The 25,037-nt window shown below is 41.0% G+C and overlaps 1 protein-coding gene across 2 annotated transcripts in view; it reads left to right on the top strand.

The window, feature by feature from the left end:
* The first annotated feature begins 9,249 nt into the window (after window positions 1–9,249).
* The window catches only part of si:ch211-180a12.2, a 30,641-nt gene continuing 14,853 nt past the window's right edge, over window positions 9,250–25,037 (top strand). The window contains exons 1-2 of one of the 2 annotated variants that reach the window (XM_048245847.1): window positions 9,250–9,289; window positions 24,968–25,037. The exon at window positions 24,968–25,037 is cut by the window's right edge and continues 233 nt beyond it. In XM_048245847.1, the coding sequence (XP_048101804.1) occupies window positions 9,265–9,289; window positions 24,968–25,037 (95 nt within the window). In that variant the 5' untranslated portion in view covers window positions 9,250–9,264. Of the gene's footprint in view, window positions 9,290–12,493; window positions 12,855–24,967 lie in introns of those variants that run through there. The other variant, XM_048245846.1, reaches the window with a different exon arrangement.

Here is a 25,037-nt window from a genome sequence, read left to right as displayed (position 1 = left end):
AGAGGTTGCTGCTGCTTAAGGGATCCTTCTAAACGGGGAGGGGGAGGGCGAGGGGGTGGAGGTGCCCTTCGCTTCTTTGGTGCTATTGATCTTGGGCTAGTAAAACTCTGCATGGCTACTGGTAGCAGTCTCTCCATTCTTGCAGGGAACATCATGTGCTTGGGTGGGGATGGTGATGGGTATTCAGGGGATCCTGTGGAGTTTGAGTGGGTGGTGGGATGAAGGGATGGGGATGGGAGATTAGGGGGGTTTGTGTGGCCTGGGGAGTTTGATTGGGTGGGGACGTGATTGGGTGTGGGTGGTGATGGGAAATCAAGGAGGTTGGGGTTGAATATTGGTTCAGAGTCTCCATCTGCCTGCTGAGGTTCTGGGAAGTTTGTTGCAGATGCTCCGCTTTCAGCATGTATTCCAGTAGTGTATTCCAAGTTGTTGTGTCTTTGTGGTGACAAGGAGACGACGGAGGTGGGGAGGGGTATTGGTACTGGTGTTACAACATGACCCTTCCTTTCTGATATCCTCTCAGCAGCTTTGATAGGTGCTATCTCCTCATGCTCATCACATCCATTTGTTTGCTGAGATTCCAGGGAGTTTGACGCCAGTGATTGACTTTGAGTCATTTTAGCAGCACCCATCTTATCTTGTCCAGTGGACATGGCTTGGCATTGTTGAGCTGGTTGTTTATGTTTCTCCAAGGTCTGCATTTCAGTGGAGGCTAGCGGGTGGTTATCAGAGGGCCCCACAGCAGGGGAGGTTGGGCATATCTCTGTTTCAGCCTGTGCAGAGTGTTTTGGTTTAGCTGAGTTGTTGATGTCATCCGCTTGTTCCGTCTGTATGGCCACTGAGCGCTTATCAGAGGCTCGGCTCAAGGTTGGCAGAAAAAATGTTGGGTGCAGGAGAGAGAGGTGATAGTATTCGGTTAAGATCTTGGCCCCAGTCCAACTCAGCTCTGTGCTATTTGGTCTGAAGTATTCCCTGTGATTCCAAAAGAGGTTAAAATTGTCAATAAAATTCATCCCAACTGAAAAGCATGTTTTTGCGAGCCAGGTGTTTAAACTGAATAGTCTGGAAAATACAAAGCTTCCCTCTGCTGGGAGTGGGCCACTGATGAAAATTTGTATTCCAAGCTCATATAGGGCCGAGAAAAGTTCCTTGAAATCTTCTTTGACATACAGCTGTTCTCTGTAGATGTCATTTGCTCCAACATGCACAATGATGCGCTTGATAGTTGCATATTTTGACACCAGTTCTGCAAGCTTGTTTTTTGTGTCAGACACTGACGCATTTGGGGAACAACATACAATCATCCTTTCCCCATTTATATGTCTCACAGTAAAGTCGCCTAGATTGAGGGTTGTGGGATGAATAGGGGTCGAGTGCTGCTTCTTGTCTGTGCCCATCTTTCTTTTGTTGTGGTTTGATCGCTGCCTGCTTTGGGTCTGTTCCCTGGGAAATTCCTCTCTCACGTCCCGGAGGCATTCAAATCTGTTCCATAGTGTTAGGGGCTGTGGGCTTCCCTTAGGACCACAAGCCCTGTAGTAGTTTGCTGATCTGTCTGTATTTCTGATCCGAGGCCTGAAGTTAACATCTGAATTGACTGGTGTTGAGGTAATTACAGTTCTTGTATTACGTTTTTTGTTTTTTGGTCTGGCACCTTGCCTGTGCCAAGGCTCTGTACTCACATTTCCCTTTGTGAGGTCGATGCATTCATCTGCTCTATTAGCAGTGATATTAGACTGCTGGGTTACATTCTCTGCATTTCCAGTAGTTGCTGTACTCACTTCATGAGATGCCTCTCGTAGTTCATCTGTCGTTGATGGAAGGGCATGCATCTTTGATTCCAAAGTAGAAATCCTCTGTTCTAGCTCAGTACATTTTCGCATGATCTCCTGGGTCTCTGGCGGAGGGGCGCATTTTGTTTTAATCCAACTTCAAGGTGAATTGCCGTTCAGTTTTTGCTTTCGTTGACTTGGCTGGCTCATTTAAAGTAAAAAACTAACCACTAAAGTTTCAGATTTAAATGTACTGGTTTCACTGTCTTTGCTAAACTAGCTTGTAAATGAAATAAAAGAATGAAAAAGAGTGGAAATTGCTAAAAGGAGGTGAAGCAGGAGCAGTGTGAAATGCGTCCTACTCGCTTGAGTAGGAGTTGAGTGTCAAAGCACTCAAAGCACATTGTGTCTATGTATGCCATATGAAATGTGCTATATAAATAAACTAAGTTGACTTGACTTGACTTGAGTCAGCACACATTATCCGTTTCAACAAAATGCAAGAAATGTGTTGCGGCAAATAGCGGCATGGTCCGACTTGCCAAAAGCCGGTAAAGATGTTGCTTTGTAGCCCTCTTTGACCTGCATGTAACAGTGGTCAAGTGTGTTCTCTCCTCTAGTTGGGATGTTTACTTGTTGAATAAACTCAGGCATGGTCCGATTGAGGTGTACCTTGTTGAAATCGCCAGCCACAATGATGGCAGCCTCCGGGTGCTGATGTTGATGCTTGTTAATCACTTCCTGCAGCTCGGATGCAGCGATGTCTGTGCTGACTAACAGTGGGATGTAGACTGCTGTGAGGATTACAGATGTGAACTCACGGGACAGGTAGAAGGGTCGGCACATGATAGTTAGATGCTCCAGATGAGGCGAGCAGGCCCGGGAGAGAACAGTAACGGTCTTTGGGTCACCACTTGTTGTTGGTCATGAGGCAGGCTCCACCACCTTTCAACTTGCCAGACGTCTCTGTCCTGTCGGAGTGGGCAATGTAGAAAAACTCTGCTGGAGTGATTGCGCTGTGCGGTACAAGTGGAGCTATGTCTCTGTTAAACATAAGATGTTTCAGTACCTGATGTCTCTCTGGAAAGCTATCCTCGCCATGGCAACAACTCAAGTCAATATTTTAAGTCAATATTTGGCTGTGCAAGACTTTTGGTAGGCCTATAGTGTTGTTCACTTAAATAACAATTCTTTTTATTAAACTTTGTTGTAGTAATCAGTATTTGCCCAATTAACTATTTCAGTGAAAAGTATGACACTAATTATACTTCAACTAAAAGTTAAAAGTTAATTAAAGTTTTAAATTAAAATCGAAATTTAACTCTGTGCACTAGCATACTATTAATCATGTTAATGTTAACTTTATGTAGAGTACAGTCTGTCCCTGGACGATAGTGCAAATATTTTTTTCCTGAAAGCTTGGGACAAAGATCTGCCGATCTGACAGAACAGCTCTTCTAAATCCCTTTTGACTGCCCTTCAGACAGGGGTGACCCTTCAGACAGGGTTGACAAGGGTGCCGTAGCTCTTCATCCTTCTGGTATTTTGACCAAAGTATGACGCAGGTGTTCTATTTAGACCTCCTGAAACAATTTAAAATGGTGGAATATCAAGTCCTCTTTAACTCTGTTATAGCCTGGCTCATAGCTCAAGTCCTCTTTAATGCCTGGCTCAAAGACCACAAGACAAATTAGGGAGAGTAATGCTGTAGAATCCTTTTGAATTTTATTTTAAAAAATAAACACACAACCAAGTGTCCTTGTCAGTAGATGTGTACGTCAGTGTGGCAGTAAAGGTGCATTATGGGCTTATACTTTGAATATATGTATGCAATGAATGTATGCAAAAATGTATGCAATAAATGTATGCAATAAATGTATGCAAAAACAAAAATACAAAAGAAAAAGCATTTAGCGGAACAAGGAAAATACAAAAGAAAAAGCATTTAGCGGAACAAGGAAACAGAGCACCTTTTATATTCGTGTGAATTAGCACAATACAGGTGCATCATCGGCACACCCATTCCAGTTATTCACCAGAGTAGAGAACACACACACAGAACAGCCCAATCAGGGACCTTACACACACACTCACACACACACACATTACACCTATAATGAGTGAGATATCGTAAACGTGCTAATTACTAACCATTTAGTTCGAAATTCTTAAAACAACAATGTTTTTTAATACTTCAAAATAATATTTGCTAAATGAACCTTGCATTTTTCAGTAGCCATAGGTGTGTAGATTTGAACAAAATTTAGTTTGGTTCTTACTAGGGCTTTTACTGCCTGAAATATCCGATTTTGTGTACCACACTCAGAGTTTAGTGCTGGGCTGGTGGGTGCATATTCCCAACCTTCTCACGGCACATCAACGGTTAGCACGAGAATTCTCGTCGGAGCTCCAAGCAGATTTGTACACACAGCCTTACAAGACTGTTTACAGCTCTTCGAGTCACGGTAAAACTTAATTTTTGGTACATAGTTAATTTAGATAAACTAATGGTGTGGGTGCTTGCATTTCTTTAGGAATCCGGCGTCTTGGTTTGTATAGAAATGAATATTAAGTGACACATACACGTAAGAGGTTGGACATACGTGACGGTTGGTCATATGTGACGTTCCGATAAGGGAGATAAGTTCATCCTTTCCTAGCCATGAAGGTCAACTGGGGCGGCGCTTATGTCCGGTTTCCATGGTGCTAAGCGGACGAGAGCCGTAGACTCCCCCTGGACGGGACACCTGCCCACCGCAGGTAACTCCCAACAGAAGCAGAAGCTGGTACCCATATTACAGCTGGGTGGACTGAGACACTGCACATGTTACATCAAGGGGCATCCGTGGCCTACTGGTTAGGGAATCCGACTTGTGACCGAAGGGTGGCCGGTTCAATCCCTGACTGGTAGGAAAAATGTGGGTGGGGGGAGTGATTGAACAGCGCTCCCCCACATCCACCGATGAGGTGCCCTTGAGCAAGGCACCTAACCCCCAACTGCTCCCCGGGCGCCAGGATTAAAGGCTGCCCACTGCTCCGTGTGTGTGTGTGTGTGTGGTACACTACCCCCGGATGGGTCAAATGCAGAGAACAAATATGCATATGTGCAAGTATACTTGGTCACAAGTAACAAGTATACTGATTTACATTTACATTAAGTCAGAATCTGGGACTCGAACCAGCGATCTTACGCTTGTCAGCTTAACCCCTTAGACCACTGAGCTACGCGCTTACATTCCCATAAGAGCTAAGTACGAGCTGGGATCCTATGTGACAAAGAGTGATGGCGTCCTGGCAAGTCCTTGCCTATTGTCTATTTTATGCTGCTTCTGAGAATGCTATCTGATCCTGGTAAAAGGTTATGCCATTTGAGCGTATGCGTATATGTGTTTGTGTGTGTGTGTGTGTGTGTGTGGGCGCCTGTTTGAACAGAGATGACACCATTCCAGTTCTTCAGCATTCTCCCTGTGATTGTCACACACACCTCACACACACCTCCCTTGTCTCTCAGCATCATAATGCCTCTATGATTTATGCATTATCTGGCTGCCTCATAGATAATCAGTGAATCATACATTGCACAAAGCATGTAAAGGGCATCCCGAGGAGAAAAGACAAGCCCTGGGGCTTCACACTACAGTGGAGAGTCTTTAGTGAGATTGTGGCTGTGGAACAGAGTCTCTCGTCGATAGAAGAGCGTCTATACTGACGCATTTTGGCCTTGGAACAGTAAAGTGGTTAGTCTTGACTCAGCACATTTGGCTGCAGGAGAGAGACAGAGTTAGTTCAAGAGTGGCGTTTGCGCTTTATGTTCAAGTCTGCGTGTACAAAGGTGTTTCGCCAGGTGTGTACAATCCAAAGATTGATTAGGGGCCGTATTCACAAATAATTTTAAGGCTATAAGTAGCTCCTAACTGGCGAATTTAGGAGCACTAAAAATAATGGGCATGTCACTCCTAACTTTAGGACTCCTTTTTATTTTCACTAAGTCTGAGACAGCTTAAAAGAAGTCAAGAGGACTCCTAACTCACTAAGACCTATACACAAACAATCCTAAGCCGCTTTTTTCTTTTTTTGTGTAGCACACCAGGAAAGACCTGTCACCTGTCACTCATCGTCGTAGGGGAGGTCTTTTAGTGTGATTTAGGAGTCCTCCTAGTGGTAAGAAAAGGCTTTGTGAATACGGCTCCAGGAGGGCAGGTGAAGAAAGGAAACAGCACACAGAGGTCGATGCTGGAGCAGTACTGCACTGAAACTGTATACAAGGCAGTACTGCACTGAAACCGTATACAAGGCTGTACATGGACACACCAGGGGCCATTTCCACGAAGCATTTTATCTTACCGCTTGGATTACTCCTAAATCACACTAAACATTTTTAGCTAGGAATTTTCTCTTAAAACCTATTCACAAAGCTGCACAGACCTACTCTTAGAAAAGAAAAATGACAGTTTATTGACAGTAGAAGTGTTGTGGCATCTCTGCTGTAGAGTGTCTTGCTTGTGTGTGAGAGAGACAGAGGGGCCACACAGAGAAGTGTTGGAGCATCTCTGCTGTAGAGTGTCTTGACTGAGACAGTTAGAGTTGTGGCATCTCTGCTGTAGAGTGTCTTGCCTGAGTGTGAGAAAGACAGAGGGGCCACACAGAGAAGTGTTGTGGCATCTCTGCTGTAGAGTGTCTTGCCTGAGTGTGAGAAAGACAGAGGGGCCACACAGAGAAGTGTTGGAGCATCTCTGCTGTAGAGTGTCTTGACTGAGACAGAGTTGTGGCTGTGTGCGTTAGAAAGGCCTGTTTGATTTGTGAGTGTTGAGGCGGAGGGACTGAGGCGACCCTTTCTCTCTTTTTTTTCACCACTGTTCTGAGAGCACTCTGTGCTACTTTCTTTCTCTCTCTCCTCTCTCTATCTGCTCTTTCTCTCTCTCCTCTCTCTATCTGCTCTTTCTCTCCTTTTTTCTCCCTATCTCCTCTTTTTCTTTCTTCTCTTTTTCAGTCCCTCAGTAAATCTCCTCCTCTTTTAATCTTTCTATAAAGAATTCTACATGCATCTTCTAATGCTCTCTCTCTCTCTCTCACATGCACACAGACATTTATAAAGTACAAGTGCTCTATCAAAAAAATTATTTGAGTAGAAGTGCTCTTTAAGCACCACACTTAAGTGGAAGTACTAAAGTATTAAATATGTTTTGTACTTAAGTATTGCAAGTAGTTTATTTTAAAATGTACTACTCGAGTACTGAAAGTAAAAGTAGGCTACAAGTATTATGTAACATAGTTATTAAAGAAAACAGTGAAAAGTTTTAATATCATATTGTTTATATTATTTCAAATGTTTAGCCTAAAGGACACTCACAATTCCTTTGGCTGTAGGCTAGCAGCAGTACAAAGACAGGAATGTACAAAAGCAACTTAAAACACTAAGCTTAACTCTTTGTAAACAAAAGTGTGTCTGTAAACTGTCTTCTAAATAAACTTTCAGCACACATACAATGTTGCCAATGCCTCGTTTTAAATATTAAGAACCTAATTACACTGTCGACAAAGTGTGGAGCTCTTGTTAGCCTTGTGTTAAAAGAAGCGATTTATGTGCAGTGAAACCGATGCCCGGTTTGCTATACACCATTCAGCGTGACACAGCCAGCTAGTTACTGTAACGTTAAGTGAACACAGCATGTCATGAACCGCGGGTAGCTAGTTAGCTAGCGCTTACTGATAGCTCAAGCTGATGTGCCATTTGTGTATTTTAATATTTGTTTCTTCATATTAGACGGTACATTTTTGAAGGCCATTATTTCGCAATCTTTTGGGAGGCAGAGTAAGCACTTAATTCTATATGAATTGTCTTTCACTCCGACAAAAGAAAACAGCTTCATCAAACCTGGTGACAGAGCCATCTACCGCTCTGGCAGTACTAATGTGGGTTTGGAATGATTCGTAACATTTATAACGATCTTATAACTCTCTCTCTCTCTCTCACACACACACAAACACACACACACACACACACACATTCTCTCTCTCTCTCTCTCTCTCTCTCTCTCTCTCACACACACACACACTCTCTCTCTCTCTCTCACACACACACACAAACACACACACACACACATTCTCTCTCACTCATTTGTCCTGAACGCACAGAGTACAACTCTAAAGTGAAAAAGAGCCCATAGTCTTAATGCCACAGTGTAAAACTCTAAAGTGAAGAAGAGCCCATAGTCTTAACGCCACAGAGCAACCCTCTAAGATGAGGACAGACTCCCAAGCAGAACCATAACTCAACAGGAATAGCCATCTTCTTTGGACCGGAGATAGAAAGTGATGCATGTAAATGCACCATAGAATATGTGCAATAGAGTAGAATATGTGCAATAGAGTAGAACATGTGTCATAGAGTAGAACATGTGTAATAGAGTAGAACATGTCTAATAGAGTAGAACATGTGTCATAGAGTAGAACATGTCTAATAGAGTAGAACATGTGTAATAGATAGAGTAGAACATGTGTAATAGATAGAGTAGAACATGTGTAATAGATAGAGTAGAACATGTGTAATAGCGTAGAACATGTGTAATAGAGTAGAACACATATGATAGAATGATAGAGTAGAACACGTCTAATAGAGTAGAACATGTCTGATAGATAGATAGATAGATAGATAGATAGATAGATAGATAGATAGATAGAGTAGAACATGTCAAATAGAGTAGAACATGTCTAATAGTAGAACAATGTGTAATGTGGGGTGCAGACCCTCATGGGAGTACCCAGGGTTAGGGGTAGGGGTAGGAGTTTATTTTAAAAAAAAAATAGAAACTCTGTACTGGCTGTTCCCTGATAGCAACCACTAATACACCTAGCAGTTCAGGTCAGGTTTGATCCTATTTTATCTTTTATATTTAATCCTAAACACGCTGTATTTACTTTTACTTCAAATAGCCATTACACAGCCTCTCGTATTGTTTGATTCGTTATTTTAACACTATAAACCCTTCACAACTCAAACAGCCATTACACAGTATTGTTTGATTCGTTATTTTAACACTTTAAACCCTATACAACTCAAACAGCCATTACACAGCCTCTCGTATTGTTTGATTCGTTATAGCCATTACACAGCCTCTCGTATTGTTTGATTCGTTATTTTAACACTTTAAACCCTACACAACTCAAGCAGGTGTTGTTTGATTCTGAGGTCGGCGTCCTGAATGAACTGTGTGCTTTGTTAATTCCTTTCTGTTGCGGAGAGGATCACTCCATCTTGTCACACTGAAAGACAAGAAAGAATGTAATGATTTAATACAAGAAAAGAGAACAAGCATCTCTGAACAAGAGGTGTGTCTGTCAAACACTGAAAACAAAAAGAAACTGTGAAAGTTTTTTTGCTGAGCAAGCTCTGATGTTTGGCTTTGATCTGCACACTTCAGGTTTGCCTCAAACGAAAGACAAACACAAACGCAACGCTGGGGAAGTGAAGGAAGTCCAACAGAGAGAGAGAGGAATGCAACACAATCATGAGTCAATTGGTAGGGCTCTTTGGCAGACACACCAGGAACAACAAACACACACACACACACACACACAGACCCTCTCACAGACACACACACACACACATACCATGAACAATACACGCACTCACAGGCAAAGTGTGTGAGCACACACACATAAACACAAACACACCACGCCACTCAGGCAAAGTGCATGAGCACGCACATACACACACACACACACACACACACACACATTCTGATATAATTAGCAGTGTTTGTTTACAGTTTTTTTCTGATTGCTTAAGCACATTTTTTTTAACTATGGCTTTTTTTGCAAAACTCTACACACAAATGGCAAAACCTCTCACCCAATCAGCAAAACATTGTAGTTATCTTGCAAAAGCTAACACACCTTGCTTAACTCTTCACACCTTCGTAAAAATGATGTTTTCGTATCAAACAGTAAACACAAGCCATCACAATACAGTTTTTTTCAACTGCTTACACACTAAATCTTTGCTTGTCACACAATTTTCTAAACATGTCCTTTAAACATCATAACCCGACACCAAATCTGCAAAACCATACACTAATTCTCAGTGTTTGACTCAGTTTTCAATTGACTAAAACACATTTTGCAAAACACCACACACAATTTTCTACCAAACACACAAAAATCTAACAGGAAGTAACTTGATTTCGTTCTTCAAACACAACCCATCAAAATGCCACACTAAATCACCAGTGCTTCACTCTTTCTCTTCACATGTGTAAACACTCTTTACTTTACTGAACACCATCCAATCATTGCCTTAGTATAGGTCTATGAATAGATATACTCTCTTTATAGGTATAGACCCTTTCAATCTGCTCCTAGAGGATTTCCGGTTGAAATATTCAGAACCAATGCAGATACTTTAAAAATAGAGAAAATACAGTAATCGGACTTTAGCTTACAGTAATGTTCTACAAAATAAATGTGTCTTTTACTCTATTTTTGTTTGTCCCCATGTTACAGTACCATTAGCTCAATACATTTTTCTGTGCCTCCAGAAATGCCTTAGGAATGCTTACTGTAGAATTGTTTGTTTCTGCAGTTGAAAGGGTCTATAGGCCTATGAATACATGTCTTTAGAAAAAAAAAAATCAGTGTTTTCAAAACTCCATGTACATCTGGTGGTCACTGTATTCTTCTTTGCTTTTTTTTCTTGTTTGCTGTAAAATACTGTATTCACAACAGCAAATTATTTGGGAAAAATCACTATTTTTGGTTTCAATATTGCTTGCATTTTTACTGTGTATTTCAACTTCTCTTTGTTGATACCGTAACTTTCACTCTTGTATGGAAATACATATAGAAAGCCTAAGACAGAAGAGCTTTAGGTTTTGAGCAACAGTGTGTACACGATGTATCCAAAATGTCATATTATGACAAAAGTGTTTGTAATGTGAGGCGAATGTTTGCTTTAAACATGTGTTTTTGACATTTTGAATGTTGTGTGTCATTTTGCTGGAGATTTGGGGCATTTTGCATTTTGTGTGAGCAGTTGTGGGTTTTGTGTGTGGAGTTTTGAAAAATAGACACAGAGTTTTGAAAATGTGTGTAAACAATTGTAAAAAACTGTAGTAAGCACAAAATGTGCCAACTACACACTGATGGTCTGAATAAAAAACACATCTGGCTTTTGCTTTCTCTGTGCACAAGGTAGACTATGTCAGTTTGAGGTCATACTTTTGTCATAGTTCTGTAAACATACAGGGATCCAAACTTCAAGTATTGGTATTTATTCACACACATCAAAACAAACACAAGTGTGTTTTTCCAAGTCAAAACACAAAATAGCAATTTCTCTGAGACAAAACAAATCAGTCTACATCGGTCGTCTCTCTCAAAATTCTGTCTACATCACATGCAATGTCCTAGTCCAAGGCACCGGGAAAAATATATTCTGGAATGACGTATCCAGGCCTGACATGACAATATCCCCACATTTAGACTGTTTTTTTTTTTGTCTGTAAAAGGGCTATTTCTTTCTCTTCTCACTCTTCCTGCTCACTCCATCGTACCCATTGTACATTACCTGTGGCTTATTTATAGTGCTTAGGCTGATTGCAAAGTGAACTAATTATCTAAAAAAGTTTTCACATGAGAAAGTGTGCCAGAGAGTTGGCAAAATAGTGTAAATAATAGCCATACACGTGTATGATTTGCCAGGAGTGTGTTGATCATTTGGAAATTGAGTGTAAAGCAGTGAGTTGTGTTTACAGTTCCGCAAAAAGAGTGCTGTGCAGTGAACTGTGCCTACAGTTGTGCAAAGTGTGTGTTACAAAATTGCAAACTGAGTGCAAAGCAGTGTTTGTGCTTTTTTAGTTTCTTGAACTCAGTGAGTGGTTTTGCTATAAGTATTAATAGTTTTAGAAATTGTGCTATAAGAATCACAGTTGTGTTTAAGCATTCAGAAAAAAACTGTAACGCATCTTGGTGAGTTAATGAGCTTGTTGAATGTTGGAGCCTGCGATGTTCAGCTGATAGTGTCGGGTCAGTCAATGATCCACTGCTATCTAGAGGCCAAGACAGACAGAGAGAGAGTGAGGGAGAGAGAGAGAGAGAGAGTCAGAGAAAGTGAGTGAAAGGTGTGGCAAATGGCAACAATCTCTTTTTTCTTATTTTTCTCTTTGTCCTCTCTTTCTCTGTTTTTCTCTTCCCTCTCATCTCTCACTCTTTCCTTTCATCATTCTCTCTCCCTCTTATCATCTCTCTCTTTTTTACCCTCACTGTTCCTCTCCTTCTCTTCTTCTTCTCTGTCCCTTTTCTCTCTCTCTCTCTCCCTGTCTTTCTGTGTGTGTGTGTGTGTGTGTGTGTGTGTGTGTGTGTGTGTGTGTGTGTGTGTGTGTGTGTACAGTTCCTGTGCACGGTCTGAAAGGCAGCTTGTGTGTGTGGTGTGTGTAGCGACAGCACACAGGATCTCTGGCCCTGGGCCCCGGCTCTGAGCTTCATCACTATACAGCGTGAATGTAAAGTAGCCTTAAACCACTGGAGCCTAGCCAGGGTGCATTTTAAGTGTCCTAATTGTGTCTTCTGCCCTCTCCCACCCTCTCCCCTCTCTCTGTCCCTCTTTCCACTCCCTCTCTCTCTCTCTCTGTTCCTCTCTTTCTACTCTCTCTCTCTATCTTTCACTCTTTCTTTCTTTAGCTGACACCCTCATTCAGCTGAGCCCTCCATCCTTCTTTCCCTCTCCCTCTCTCTTTCTCCCTCTCTACCTCCTTCTCTCTCTCTCTCTCTCTCTCTCCCTCTTTCCCTCCCTCCTGCTCCCTCCCTCTTCTCTTTATTGACCCAGGAAGGCCAAAGGACCCCCAGTATTTATATTGACCCCAATGAGTCGCTCATTCCCAGATCGGAGCGGTCTCAGCCACGCCTCCGTCCCAGCCTATATAAGAAATCATTTGAACGAGGGAACAATTACAGAGAGAAAGAGAGAGAAGGAGAGAGAGAGAAAGTAAGAAGCAGGGATGACAAGGAACTGTGAAGTGCAGACAGGTTGAAAGACAATGAAGTTTAAAGTCCTCTTCTATTTTTGTCTGCTGGGCTGTATAACGCCAGGTGAGTACTGGCCCATAACTTTGGCAATAATAAACACACACACACACACACACACACACACACACACACACACACACACACACACACACACACACACTCACACACATTGTGTGTGTGAATGTTTTGGACCTTGTTCGGCTGATCGATTATCTGCATTGAGTGTTCATCAGCAGAGTGTGTGTTTGTGGGTTTGGCTTGGGGCACAAGGTGCCAATTCTCCCAACACCTGGGCTGTTCATTTGTCATTTGTAATAGATTGTCACCCACAGTTGCCCTGGAGTATGTGCACAAATGTGTTTAAATGTACAGATTGTCACCCAGAGTTGCCCTAGACTATGTGCACAAATGTGTTTAAATGTGCAAAACATTAGCTGAGCAAGAACGCACAATATCATTTTGTGTTATACTGCATGCTGTTCTGGTGACATCTTTAAAATTCGACTTCGACCTCTGCTACCAGATTGGTAAACTCTTATCGAGGAGTGTACTGGATAATTAATTAGAATCTGAATCAAAGTTTGCAGCTGATGGCCTTTTCAAAGTGAATCACTTATGTTTACTTATGGTTCAGACACACACACTTATGTGTACTCATGGTTCAGAGGCACATTTCAGTCAGGATATGGAGCTGACTCTTCTATTTGCTCTGAAGTGTTACAACATTATCCATCTATAAAGAAACTTTAAAGTCATTTATCTCAGTTTCACATCTATAAAGAAACTTTAAAGTCATTTTTCTCAGTTTCACACTCTAGCGAGTTAAGGTCTTTTGCCTTTGCAGGGCAGTATACAATTTAGACAATCTGAGTTGTTTCTATTCAGTCAGACGATCTGAGCTGTTCCTGTTCATTCATACAATCTAAACTCTTCCTGTTCATTCATATAATCTAAACTATTCCTATTCATTTCTGTGTGACTGCGAGCTTATGCTTAACACATAATGCAAAAATGTGTAGTCTGCCACAACATTGTGTTCTATCTGTGGTATATGATGTTGTAATATTGTGTTTTATATCAGACAATGTTCAACATGCTTATCACACAACTCATTACTACCCAAATGACACAATGTTTATTCAGTATAATGTACTTACTTAAGTAATGTATAATAGAAATGCACAATTATCATATCACCAATTATTTGAAATGCACATGAGTATGCATAGGATGATAAATGTCATAAGTATCACTGGGAAATGGCCACACACACACACACATTTCAGACAGATAGACAGTCAGATTTTAGACATTTTTAGACATTTCATTTCAATAGTGCTTTAGTCAATAGCTGTGGTGACATTCTGTTCCACTTGTGTTTTTAGGTTTTGAGTCAATGATTAGTTTCTTATAAACAAAGGCGTCAACACTTTACTTGAATAGCCCGCCCACAGAGACATAACAGACCATCTGATCATCAGATTCAGGATCTAAAATTGTTGTTGATCAATTGCTGAACATCCCCTTAAGCAAATCCAACTCCCAACCTTAACCTCAACTATAAACTGTAGTGTGTAGTGTGTAAGAGTGTCAACAGATAGTTTGATGATAATCTGAGCATCTACAGTCTGTGGGCGGACTACCCAAGAACAGTATGAGCATAAAGCCTTATGTACAGTATGATCGATAATCTCCAGCCTTATGTATGATCGATAATCTCCAGTCTTATGCTATGCATGATCGATAATCTCCATCTTTATGTATGATCGATAATCTCCAGCTTTATTTATGATCGATAATCTCCAGTTTTATGCTATGCATGATCGATAATCTCCAGCTTTATGCTATGTATGATTGATAATCTCCAGCCTTATGATATGCATGATCGATAATCTCCAGCCTTATGTATGATCGATGATCTCCAGCCTTATGTATGATCGATAGTCTCCAGCCTTATGTATGATCGATAATCTCCAGCCTTATGCTATGCATGATCGATAATCTCCAGCTTTATGCTATGTATGATTGATAATCTCCATTTTATGTATGATCAATAATCTCCAGCCTTATGTATGATCGATAATCTCCAGCCTTATGCATGATCGATAATCTCCAGTTTTATGCATGATCAATAATCTCCAGCCTTATGTATGATCGATAATCTCCAGCCTTATGCATGATCAATAATCTCCAGTTTTATGCATGATCAATAATCTCCAGCCTTGTGCATGATCGATAATCTCCAGCCTTATGCTATGCATGATCGATCATCACCTGAAATGAAATCACAGTGTTGGTTGCTTATCTAGGTGGGATTAAAGAGTTGCTTTGATTCTTTGCGTATCGATCCATCAATCCCTTGACGGCTCCCTCCCTCTTTCCGTAAAATATAGAAGCTTTATTGCAGACACAGGTCCATATCACACACACACATAACACAGAGTATAAAAAGGAGATACAACATAGATAGAAAATCACATATTAGCCTATAGGACATACAGGCATTTGCGCCAATGCCTTCTTAACCTAGAAGTATATCTGTAGCAGCTTTTTAGAGGGCTGACTAGGGCTTCAATGATTTGGTTCTCTGACTTGTCCAGGCGGCACATAAAGCTAAACATCAATTGTCTTAAGAGTGCCTCACAGGTAGGCACTCTAGTGGACACAAATAATTGGCTGGCACTGTGCCACCTAGGGACACAAAGCAGCAATCTCATTGCATCATTGTATGCTACCTTAAGCCTCTGCATACTTTTCTTCTTATAGTTAGACCACAATTGAGCATATAACAGGGAGCACTTCACAGAGTCAGAGCACATAGAAAACTTCCTTATAAGCATGTTAGCTTGAGAATACATTTTACAGCGCTGTCGGTCAGAGGTGGAAAGTAACGAAATACATTTACTCACGTTACTGTATTGAGTAGTTTTTGTGTGTATTTTGTATTTTTTAAGTAGTTTATAAAATCGGTATTTTAAATTTTACTTGATTACATTTTTGAGTGAAGTATTGTGCCTTCGCTACATCAAAAATCCCATCCATTACTTGAGTAAAAAAAAAAAAGTTAAGACTGACGAAAACGGAAAGGGAGAGAAAAAAAATCGCGCCCTAAACCACAAGCCTAGTGATAATGATCAGCGTGTAGCCTACAACAGGACGTGAATCAAGCTGGCGCCATGCAGTCTTTCTGAAAGTGATGGAGCTGGATCACGAGATGCATCAGATTAGCCTAACCTATGAAAGTGTATTTTCCACTATTCCAATCGGTTGTCTCAGTTCATTTTAGCACTAATGATTGCGGAGATATTTAAGCAAACACCATGGGATTTCGTGTTTTGACGTTTGTGCTCACCTTTCTTTGGAAAGAAGTTTATTAGCAGTTGTTGTTTCCCCTCATTTTGATGTCTCTCTTTTTCCTGTTTTGGCCTTTGTTTTTAGTAACCTGACTTGGCTTTCTTAGAGAAAGACATTGCACCAGCAGCAAAACAATTAGCGGTCCACTACTAGCGATGCTCAACTAAATAAACAAAAGATAGACTACCTTATGAATCGTGCAGGCGGACTAAACCATTTAGCTCTTTAGCAAGGGAGAGTGAGAGTGACCTTACACAGTTTTCACTATGTTTTGTATACAAAATCCAGTCAGTCAAACTTTACATTTCGTCTGACATTCATTTTGACATTTAATTTGGAAGTTAAAATATTCAGGTAAAATAAATATATGGTGGAAATAAGTATTGAACGCTTAATTTTTTTTTTCAGTAACTAGCCTAAACTTCCAGTGAGTCTATTCGAAATTTTCACCACACATTATATTAACACACATATAAAAAATCCAAACATAAGAGTTTTATGTATTAAAGTGGAATGACACAGGAAAAAAGTATTCGTGCCTACTGAAATTTCTTCAATACTTTGTGGAAAAGCCTTTGTTTGTAAAGGCAGCTTCAAGACATTTCCTATATGACAAAACTTATTAGTGATTTTTGGCCCATTGTTCTAAACAGATTCCAGGGGTCCCTCTTGTGAATCCTGATCTTTAGTTACTTCCAGAACTATTTAATTGAATTGGCTGCCTTCAAGTCTTTCTGGAGCTTTCTCCGAGTGGTTCCTGTGCATGGCAGGTTGATGATGCAGTGATGTTTCTTCCACTTGCAGATAATGGCTCCCATGCTGCTTACTGGAAGATTCTGATGTTTTGAAATGCATTTGTAACCAGTTTCATTGATATGTTTTGCAACAATAAGGTTGCAAAGGTCTTGGGAGAGCTTTTTGCTTTTATCCATCATGAAATGTTTCTTGTGTGACACCTTGGTAATGAAAAACCTAGCCCATTAATATTTAGGCTACTAACCAAGCTTATATTAATTTGCACAGATAGAAAGGATAACTACTCTCTATACAGATTCCAGCTCGTTCCTTCCCTTTCCTTGCCTTAGTGCTTTTTCTTAGCGTGTTCAATACTTTCCCCCTTTGTTATTCCACTTCATTACATGACTCTACTTATGGAGTTGTTTGGATTTTTTATGTGTGGATTACCTGAGTTATTACTAATGCCTGGTGAAAATGTTGTGCCCCCTGTATTCCACTTTTTACGGGGCCCTCTCCTCCATTGGGGCCCTATACTTCCCACTTTCCCCCCCAGTCCAGTGCCCTTTAATCTGCTGAACCTTCTGCTCGTTTCCAAATTTAAAAAAACTCTCTGCAACTCAATATTGGCCTGCCTGCCTCAGCTGCCTGTGAGGGGCTTTTCAGTTGTGCTGGATTATGGTTCACTGCAAAGCGACCCAAGGATGAGTGCAACTAACTTTGAAAATCAACTACTGCGCCCTCGGCGCCATATTGCAACACTTATCGTGCATCTATTTCAGCAGAAATGCGTGAGCGTAAGGCTTCACTACACCAATCTTGCTCCAGCAGCGAGATCACAACAGATGATTGGCACGATGTCTTCACAGCACACCACATGATTGGCTCAATGTATTTTACAACACACCACATGATTGGCTCAATGTCACATGTCGACGCGTTTTGCCGCTGAAGGGTTGTGATATGTGTAGACATATGATGTGTAGACAACTGCCATATTGGCGTTTGTCCCCATACATTACTATGACCCCATACATTACTATGGAGGATTTTTTGAGTGCTGTATCTCCTCATTAGAAAGTCTTTGGTAAAACTGGTTGTTCTGGTACCCACCCCAAAAAAAAAAAAAAAAGTAACTAAGTAACTTTTACTTAAAGTACATTTTAAATTAACTACTTTTTACTTTTACTTGAGTACATTTTCAGATCGGTATTTGAACTTGTACTTGAGTAATATTTCATCAAGGTATTGGTACTTTTACTTGAGTACAATATTTTAATACTTTTTCCCCCTCTGCTGTCGGTATAGGTCTTTGTCATCTGTCCAATCATCAGATATGACATGGCCTAGGTATTTAACAGAGCCGGACAGTAACAGAGTACATTTACTTGAGTACAGTACTTGAGTACAATTTTGAGGGATCTGTACTTTACTCGAGTATCATTTTTGGGGAGTACTCATGACTTTACTCAAGTACATTTGAGAGGCAAATATTGTACTCTTTACTCCACTACATTTCTATCCATAACCGTGAGTACCCGTTACTTCTTCTAAAAAAAAAGGAAAAAATAAAAATCTAGGAAACCCTCAATTTGTTGTTTTCCTCTCAAACGTGATTGGATTGTGCAGGCGCCACTGATTGGGACAGCCTATCAGCAATATCCTTCAGCTTTCCGCCAAAGTCAACTCCATGGTCAGATTTAGATAAGAGACGAAACCATAGACGAAATAATGGATGAAGACGCAGCAGGTCCATCCCGGGAATGTGCCAACCTGTGGCCCCACCTCGCCAGACTATTTCAATTTTCTGAACAAGTTAATGATAGTTTTCACTTCAAGTGTTTCCATTACAAAATAGTATTTTGTATTTGAAATACATATTTTAAATACATGTATTAGAAATACTGCCCATCCCTGGCAACACGGTAAAAAGATGAAAATTACTTGATTTTACTTTCAATTCCTTTTACATTCTCCAAGGTATTAACATTAACATTTTTCATAACTCCATGTAGGACATTTCTGTACATTGTAAGCACTGTGGCAGTAGTAATGCAATATTTAGAAAATGTAGGCTACTCTTGTACTCTTGATACTCAAGTACTTTTAAAAACAAGTACTTTAGTACTTTTACTTAAATAGACATCTGACTGTTGTACTTTTACTTGTACTTGAGTAAAATTTAGCAAAGGGTATCTGTACTTTTACTCAAGTAATGCAGCTGTGTACTCTGTCCGCCTCTGGTATTTAATCTCCTCATACACATCAAGAGGGCTGTCTGACAAATAAAAGGTCGGGAAAGTCGATTTCCTGTCCTCAGTACATCTAACTATCATTATATGGCTTTTCTTAGCATTAAACGTTATGTCATGGTCAATGCCATACTGGGAGCACACCTTCAGCATCTGCTGCAGCCCAGCACTATATGGACAGAGCAAGACCAGGTCATCTGCATACATGACATGAGTAACAATAGTGTTGCCCACAAGACAACCTGTATTTAACCCATTTAACTGATTTAATAAGTCATCCATGTAAACATTAAATAGAATAGGTGACAAAATTCCTCCTTGCCGCACTCCGTTACTGACACCGAATGGAGCAGATACAACATTGTCCCATTTAACCTGGAATGTCTGATGAGCGTACCAAAACACCAAAATTCTCACTAAAAAGTTGGGAGCACCTCTTTCCAACAGTTTTACAAACAATTTTTCATGATTAATTCGATCAAATGCTTTTGATGCATCAATAAAACACAGAAGTACAGATGAATTCAGGCTAGTGTACCTGGACACAATCTCTTTAAGAGCGTAGATGCACATGTCAGTTCCATGCTTCCTTTTAAACCCAAACTGATTTTTATTAGTGAGAACATACATTTCTAGTTTTGTTAAAAGTATTCATATCATACATGGCACAGGGTTTTCAGCATATTGCATGTCCTTACAATTCATATCTGAGCACATAAGGGCCACTTGAGGCAGTGCAATATTATGTAAAAGAATTTTCCCTTCTCTTGAAGCTGTCCATCCTCGTTTCTGCCCCCTCTTTGAAGTGGCCGTCCTTCACAAACACTTAACACATCACACAAAGGACACAGCACAGCTTTCTGGAAATTTCTACTGCCCTGCCTGCCTGCCTGGCAAACAAATATTTATTGTCCTGGTTGTTGATTAAGCTAATCAAAGACTCTTCAATGGGTCTATTGAGAGCACACACACACACACACAGACACACACTCTGGGCAATGGAGAGACCACCTGGGGCTGACCTGGGCTCCTGGGAACCCACACACACTTTCTGGAAGTTTCCACATTTCCTGTCCCACTGATGGATGCACTATGGATACTATTACATAAGAATTGCTCAAGTTATTGTGTGATGTGGGTGCATGTGTGTGTGTGTGTGTGTGTGTGATGCGTTTATGTGTGCATGTTGTGCGTGTGTGTGTGTTTGTGACATGCCCGTGTGTGTGTGTGTCTGTGTGTGTGTGTGTATGTGTGTGTGCGCATGTGTGAGACGTGCGTGTGTGTATGTGTGAGAGAGAGAGACGTGTCTCTGTGTTAGTGTGTCTGTGACGTGTCTGTGTGTGAGTGTGTTTGTGTGTGTGTGAGGGTCATATGAGATGTGTCTGTGTGTTAGTGTGTGTGTATGCATGCATGTGACGCATGTCTTTATGTGACGTTTAGGTCAAACAAAACTACCTCAGCCATTTATTGGCCTGACTTTAGCACTATTATATTGACTGTCTACTGTATGCACAATTGCACAATTTCTACCAAATTTTGCTGCTCTTATTTCTTCATTGTATGTGCCTTCTTATTTTTACTTTTTATATTGTTTACTTGAATGTTATGTTTGTCTGTGGACCTAATTGGTAAAATATGTCTTGTCTCCACCGTGGGATAGTAGGAAACGCAATTTCGATCTCTTTGTATGTCTTGACATGTGAAGAAATTGACAATAAAGCAGACTTTGACTTTGACGTGTGTGTACAGTAAGCAACAGAATTAGCCTGAGTTAAGCGCTTAGTGTTGTGTTGTGTTATTGTCTCTCGTCTGTTTGCTTGTGAGTAACAACATTACTCGCTTGACAGTTGAACTCTTGACCCAGTGTTAAGGTGTGAATCTGTGCGCTGGCATTAGGGAATCAGAAGGCATGTTTAGTCTAATGACTGAGAACACACACACACACATACCCTGGCATTAGAGAATCAGAAAGCATGTTTAATCTAATGACTGAGAACACACACACACACACACATGCGCGCACACACACACATACCCTGGCATTGGAGAATCAGAAAGCATGTTTAATCTAATGACTGAGAATGGAAGATTGACATCCCTAGAGTGTGTTCGCCTCTGAGTTTACACCATATCAGCACTTCTTCTTCACTGGGGACTATTGTGCCTGTTGCCACTGAAGAAGTCAGCTACAAGCTACACACACACTCACGCTAATCCTAAATACACAAAGCATGCTGGTGACGCAGTGTTTGAAACTATTCTCAGTCTGGTCTTTGGCCCTTTGGGTCGTCTACGACAGCGGTCCCCAACCACCGGGCCGCGGACATTCCTAACCGGGCCGTAGCCTACGACATGAGTTTTAAAAAAAATGCATGCAAACTAAACTAAATTTAATTCGCAATAATGTCACGTTTTTACATGGCATAGGCCTATATGCAGTTGTTTGATTGCACCCATGTTTGCATTTTGCAAGGTCTATTTTCTTACGTCTGTCTGTCCCGCCTTCAACACTTTACATATTGCCTTCAGCGCTGCGCAGCCTCAGGTCAGCTCACTTCACTTGATCAGTTCTTGGCGAACGGTAGTGTCACATGAAGTTAGCTAAACTGCTATAATGAGCAACAAAAATCAAGCAACTGGCCAGAGTGTTTGAGTTGCGAGAGCCGCTGCAGAGATTTCTTACAGAAAAAAAAGTCACCGTTAGCTGCACATTTTAGTGATGAGGACTGGGTGTCAAAACTCGCTTACGGCATATTCGGGTTGCTTAATGACCTCAACCTGTCACTCCAGGGGAGAATGACGACTGTCTTTAAACTGGCAGATAAAGTCACTGTATTTAAAGCCAAGCTTGATTTGTGGGGACGAATGGGAACGGGGTGTATTTGATATGTTCCAAACAGTAGTGGGGGTTTTGGGAGAGACTGAGGCAGGGCCCTTTCTCTCGCAGCTGGTGCGCAATCACCTTGTTGCGCTTTCAAATGAGTTTGAGCGTTAGGCTACTTTCCATCCTCCAAAGATCCACGGCAAACCAATGAGTGGGTCCGCAACCCATTTGTCAATATCCAGTCCTACCTTGTCAGCGCAGGAGGAAGAGCAGTTGATCGAAATTGCAAATGACGGTGGTCTTAAGAGTGTGTATGAGGAAACCTCTCTGGCGGGTTTTTGGATCAAAACCAAAGCAGAATATCCCGAGATAGCCGTAAAAGCGCTGAAAACGTTGCTACCATTTTCCACCACGTATCTATGCGAGATCGGGTTTTCTGTAATGACTGCAACTAAGACCAAATTGCGCAATCGACTGGACATTTCAAACACACTGAGGGTGTCACTGTCTTCCATCACCTCCAGATGGAACCTTCTTGTTGCAGGGAAACAAGCACAGGGCTCCCACTGATTATATTCGTAATGCACGTTCCCATTAGTTCCCATGTTTTGTTCCCATATTTTGTTAAGCATGTTCACACTTGATAGATGTAGCTTCAAGTTGTTCAATTTTCATAGTTCATAGGCCTATTGTTCAATTTTTACTTCTTCAAGTTCACGTTTTTCACATTTTTAGAGTTCGTTACCTTCACTGTTCATACATAACTGGAGCTACCAAGCTGTAGTAGATTCCAAAATTTCTGTTGTCTCAGATACTCGCGTGCACACCCACACACACACCCACCCACACACACACCCACCCACACACACGCGCGCACACACACATGCACACATTCACACACACACACACACGCACATTCGCGCACACACACACACACACACACACACTCCAGTGAATGCTTTGTTGCCACATATGGTGTTGTTTCCGAAAACTGCGGCATTCCTTCCACCCAAACTCATTTCCATATCCAGGTCAGAGTCCTGATGGCTCCTTGTTCCTGAAGGTGTCATGAGATATAACTTGTAACCCTGGCTACTGTAGCATGTTGTAGCTCAAGTCCTGAGAGTTATTGAGTAGTCTGTAGCATGTTGTAACTGAAGAAGATCAGAGAAGAAAACAGACAAGAAACTTATTACAGTTTTTCTCGATCGTTTTGATACCTGTGTCAACTCTGACATCACGTTCTCAAAACAGTTAACACCCGTATCTGAACAAAAGCACTCTGGACAAAATGACTCATTTTGCTTGCAAAAGGCTGTTACTCTCTCAAAACACTTACAACATGCAGCAAAATGAGCATTTTTGCTATGTCTGTTTCATTACTTTCTCATTTTTCTGGTATCTGGTAAATGTAAAAAGACCAAATGTACTGAATAAAAAGAGCTATGCATCCAGACTTCCACACAACCCAAATCCAGAGCTGGACAGTAACGGAGTACATTTACTTGAGTACAGTACTTGAGTACAATTTTGAGGGATTCAAAGTCAGAGCCCATAGAAAACTTCCTTATAAGCATGTTATCTTGAGAATAAATTTTACACCGCTGTCAGTATAGGTCTTTGTCATCTGTCCAATCATCAGATATGACATGGCCTAGGTATTTAACAGAGCCGGACAGTAACATAGTACATTTACTTGAGTACAGTACTTGAGTACAATTTTGAGGGATCTGTACTTTACTCGAGTATCATTTTTGGGGAGTACTCATGACTTTACTCGAGTACATTTGAGGGGCAAATATTGTACTCTTTACTCCACTACATTTCTATCCATAACCGTGAGTACCCGTTACTTCTTCTAAAAAAAAAGATAAATCTCGGAAACCCTCAATTTGTTGTTTCCCTCTCAAACGTGATTGGATTGTGCAGGCGCCACTGATTGGGACAGTCTATCAGCAATCACCTTCAGCTTTCCGCCAATGGCCGCCATGGTCAGATTTAGATAAGAGATGAAACCATGGACGAAAAAATGGATGAAGACGCAGCAGGTCCATCCCGGGAATGTGCCAACCTGTGGCCCCACCTCGCCAGACTATTTCAATTTTCTGAACAAGTTAATGGTAGTTTTAGCTTCAAGTGTTTCAATTACAAAATAGTATTTTGTATTTGAAATACGTATTTTAAATACATGTATTAGAAATACTGCCCATCCCTGGCAACATGGTAAAAAGATGAAAATGACTTGATTTTACTTTCAATTTCTTTTACATTCTCCAAGGTATTAACATTAACATTTTTCATAACTCCATGTAGGTTGTTTCTGTAAATGTAAGCACTGTGGCAGTAGTAATGCAATATTTAGAAAATGTAGGCTACACTTATACTCTTGATACTCAAGTACTTTTAAAAACAAGTACTTCAGTACTTTTACTTAAGTAGACATCTGACTGTTGTACTTTTACTTGTACTTGAGTAAAATTTAGCAAAGGGTATCTGTACTTTTCTCAAGTAATGAAGCTGTGTACTCTGTCCGCCTCTGCCCAAATCTTAACTTTGGATGGACATGATATTTTATGACTCTTTTGACTACTTCATTAAAATAGTAATTTAAAAGAATGTTGTTGATTCAATTCAATATTGTTTTTAATTGGCATGAAACTCACAGCCTTGCCTCTCTAGGCAGCTAGGTCTTTTTCTGCCCTCCATAATCTGTAGCCAGACAGTACTCCCTGAGTTGCTGTGGTCGCACTCGCTCTCTCTCTCCCTGTGTTCATCTTGTTGTGGTCCCACTCTCTCTCTCTCTCTCTTCCTGTGTTCATCTTGTTGTGGTCCCACTCTCTCTCTCTCTCTCTCTCTCTTCCTGTGTTCATCTTTCTCTCTCTCTCTCTCTCTCCCTGTGGTCATCCTGTTGTGGTCCCTCTCTCTCTCTCTATCTCTCCCTGTGTTCATCTTGTTGCTGTTGTTGAGGTCCATCTGATGTGAGTGCTTCTGTGCTCCTTGTCTCCTTCCAGCCGCCTCCGTGGTTCTGGTGGACCCAGGCTCCTCCACGGACCTGCCCTGTTCTACAACCCTGCCTGAGGG

Source organism: Alosa alosa, chromosome 6 (assembly GCF_017589495.1).
Source record: "Alosa alosa isolate M-15738 ecotype Scorff River chromosome 6, AALO_Geno_1.1, whole genome shotgun sequence".
Classification (NCBI taxonomy): domain Eukaryota; kingdom Metazoa; phylum Chordata; class Actinopteri; order Clupeiformes; family Clupeidae; genus Alosa; species Alosa alosa.
The sequence above is the reverse complement of the archived record's forward strand: the minus strand, read 5'-3'. Positions and strand labels throughout refer to the sequence as shown.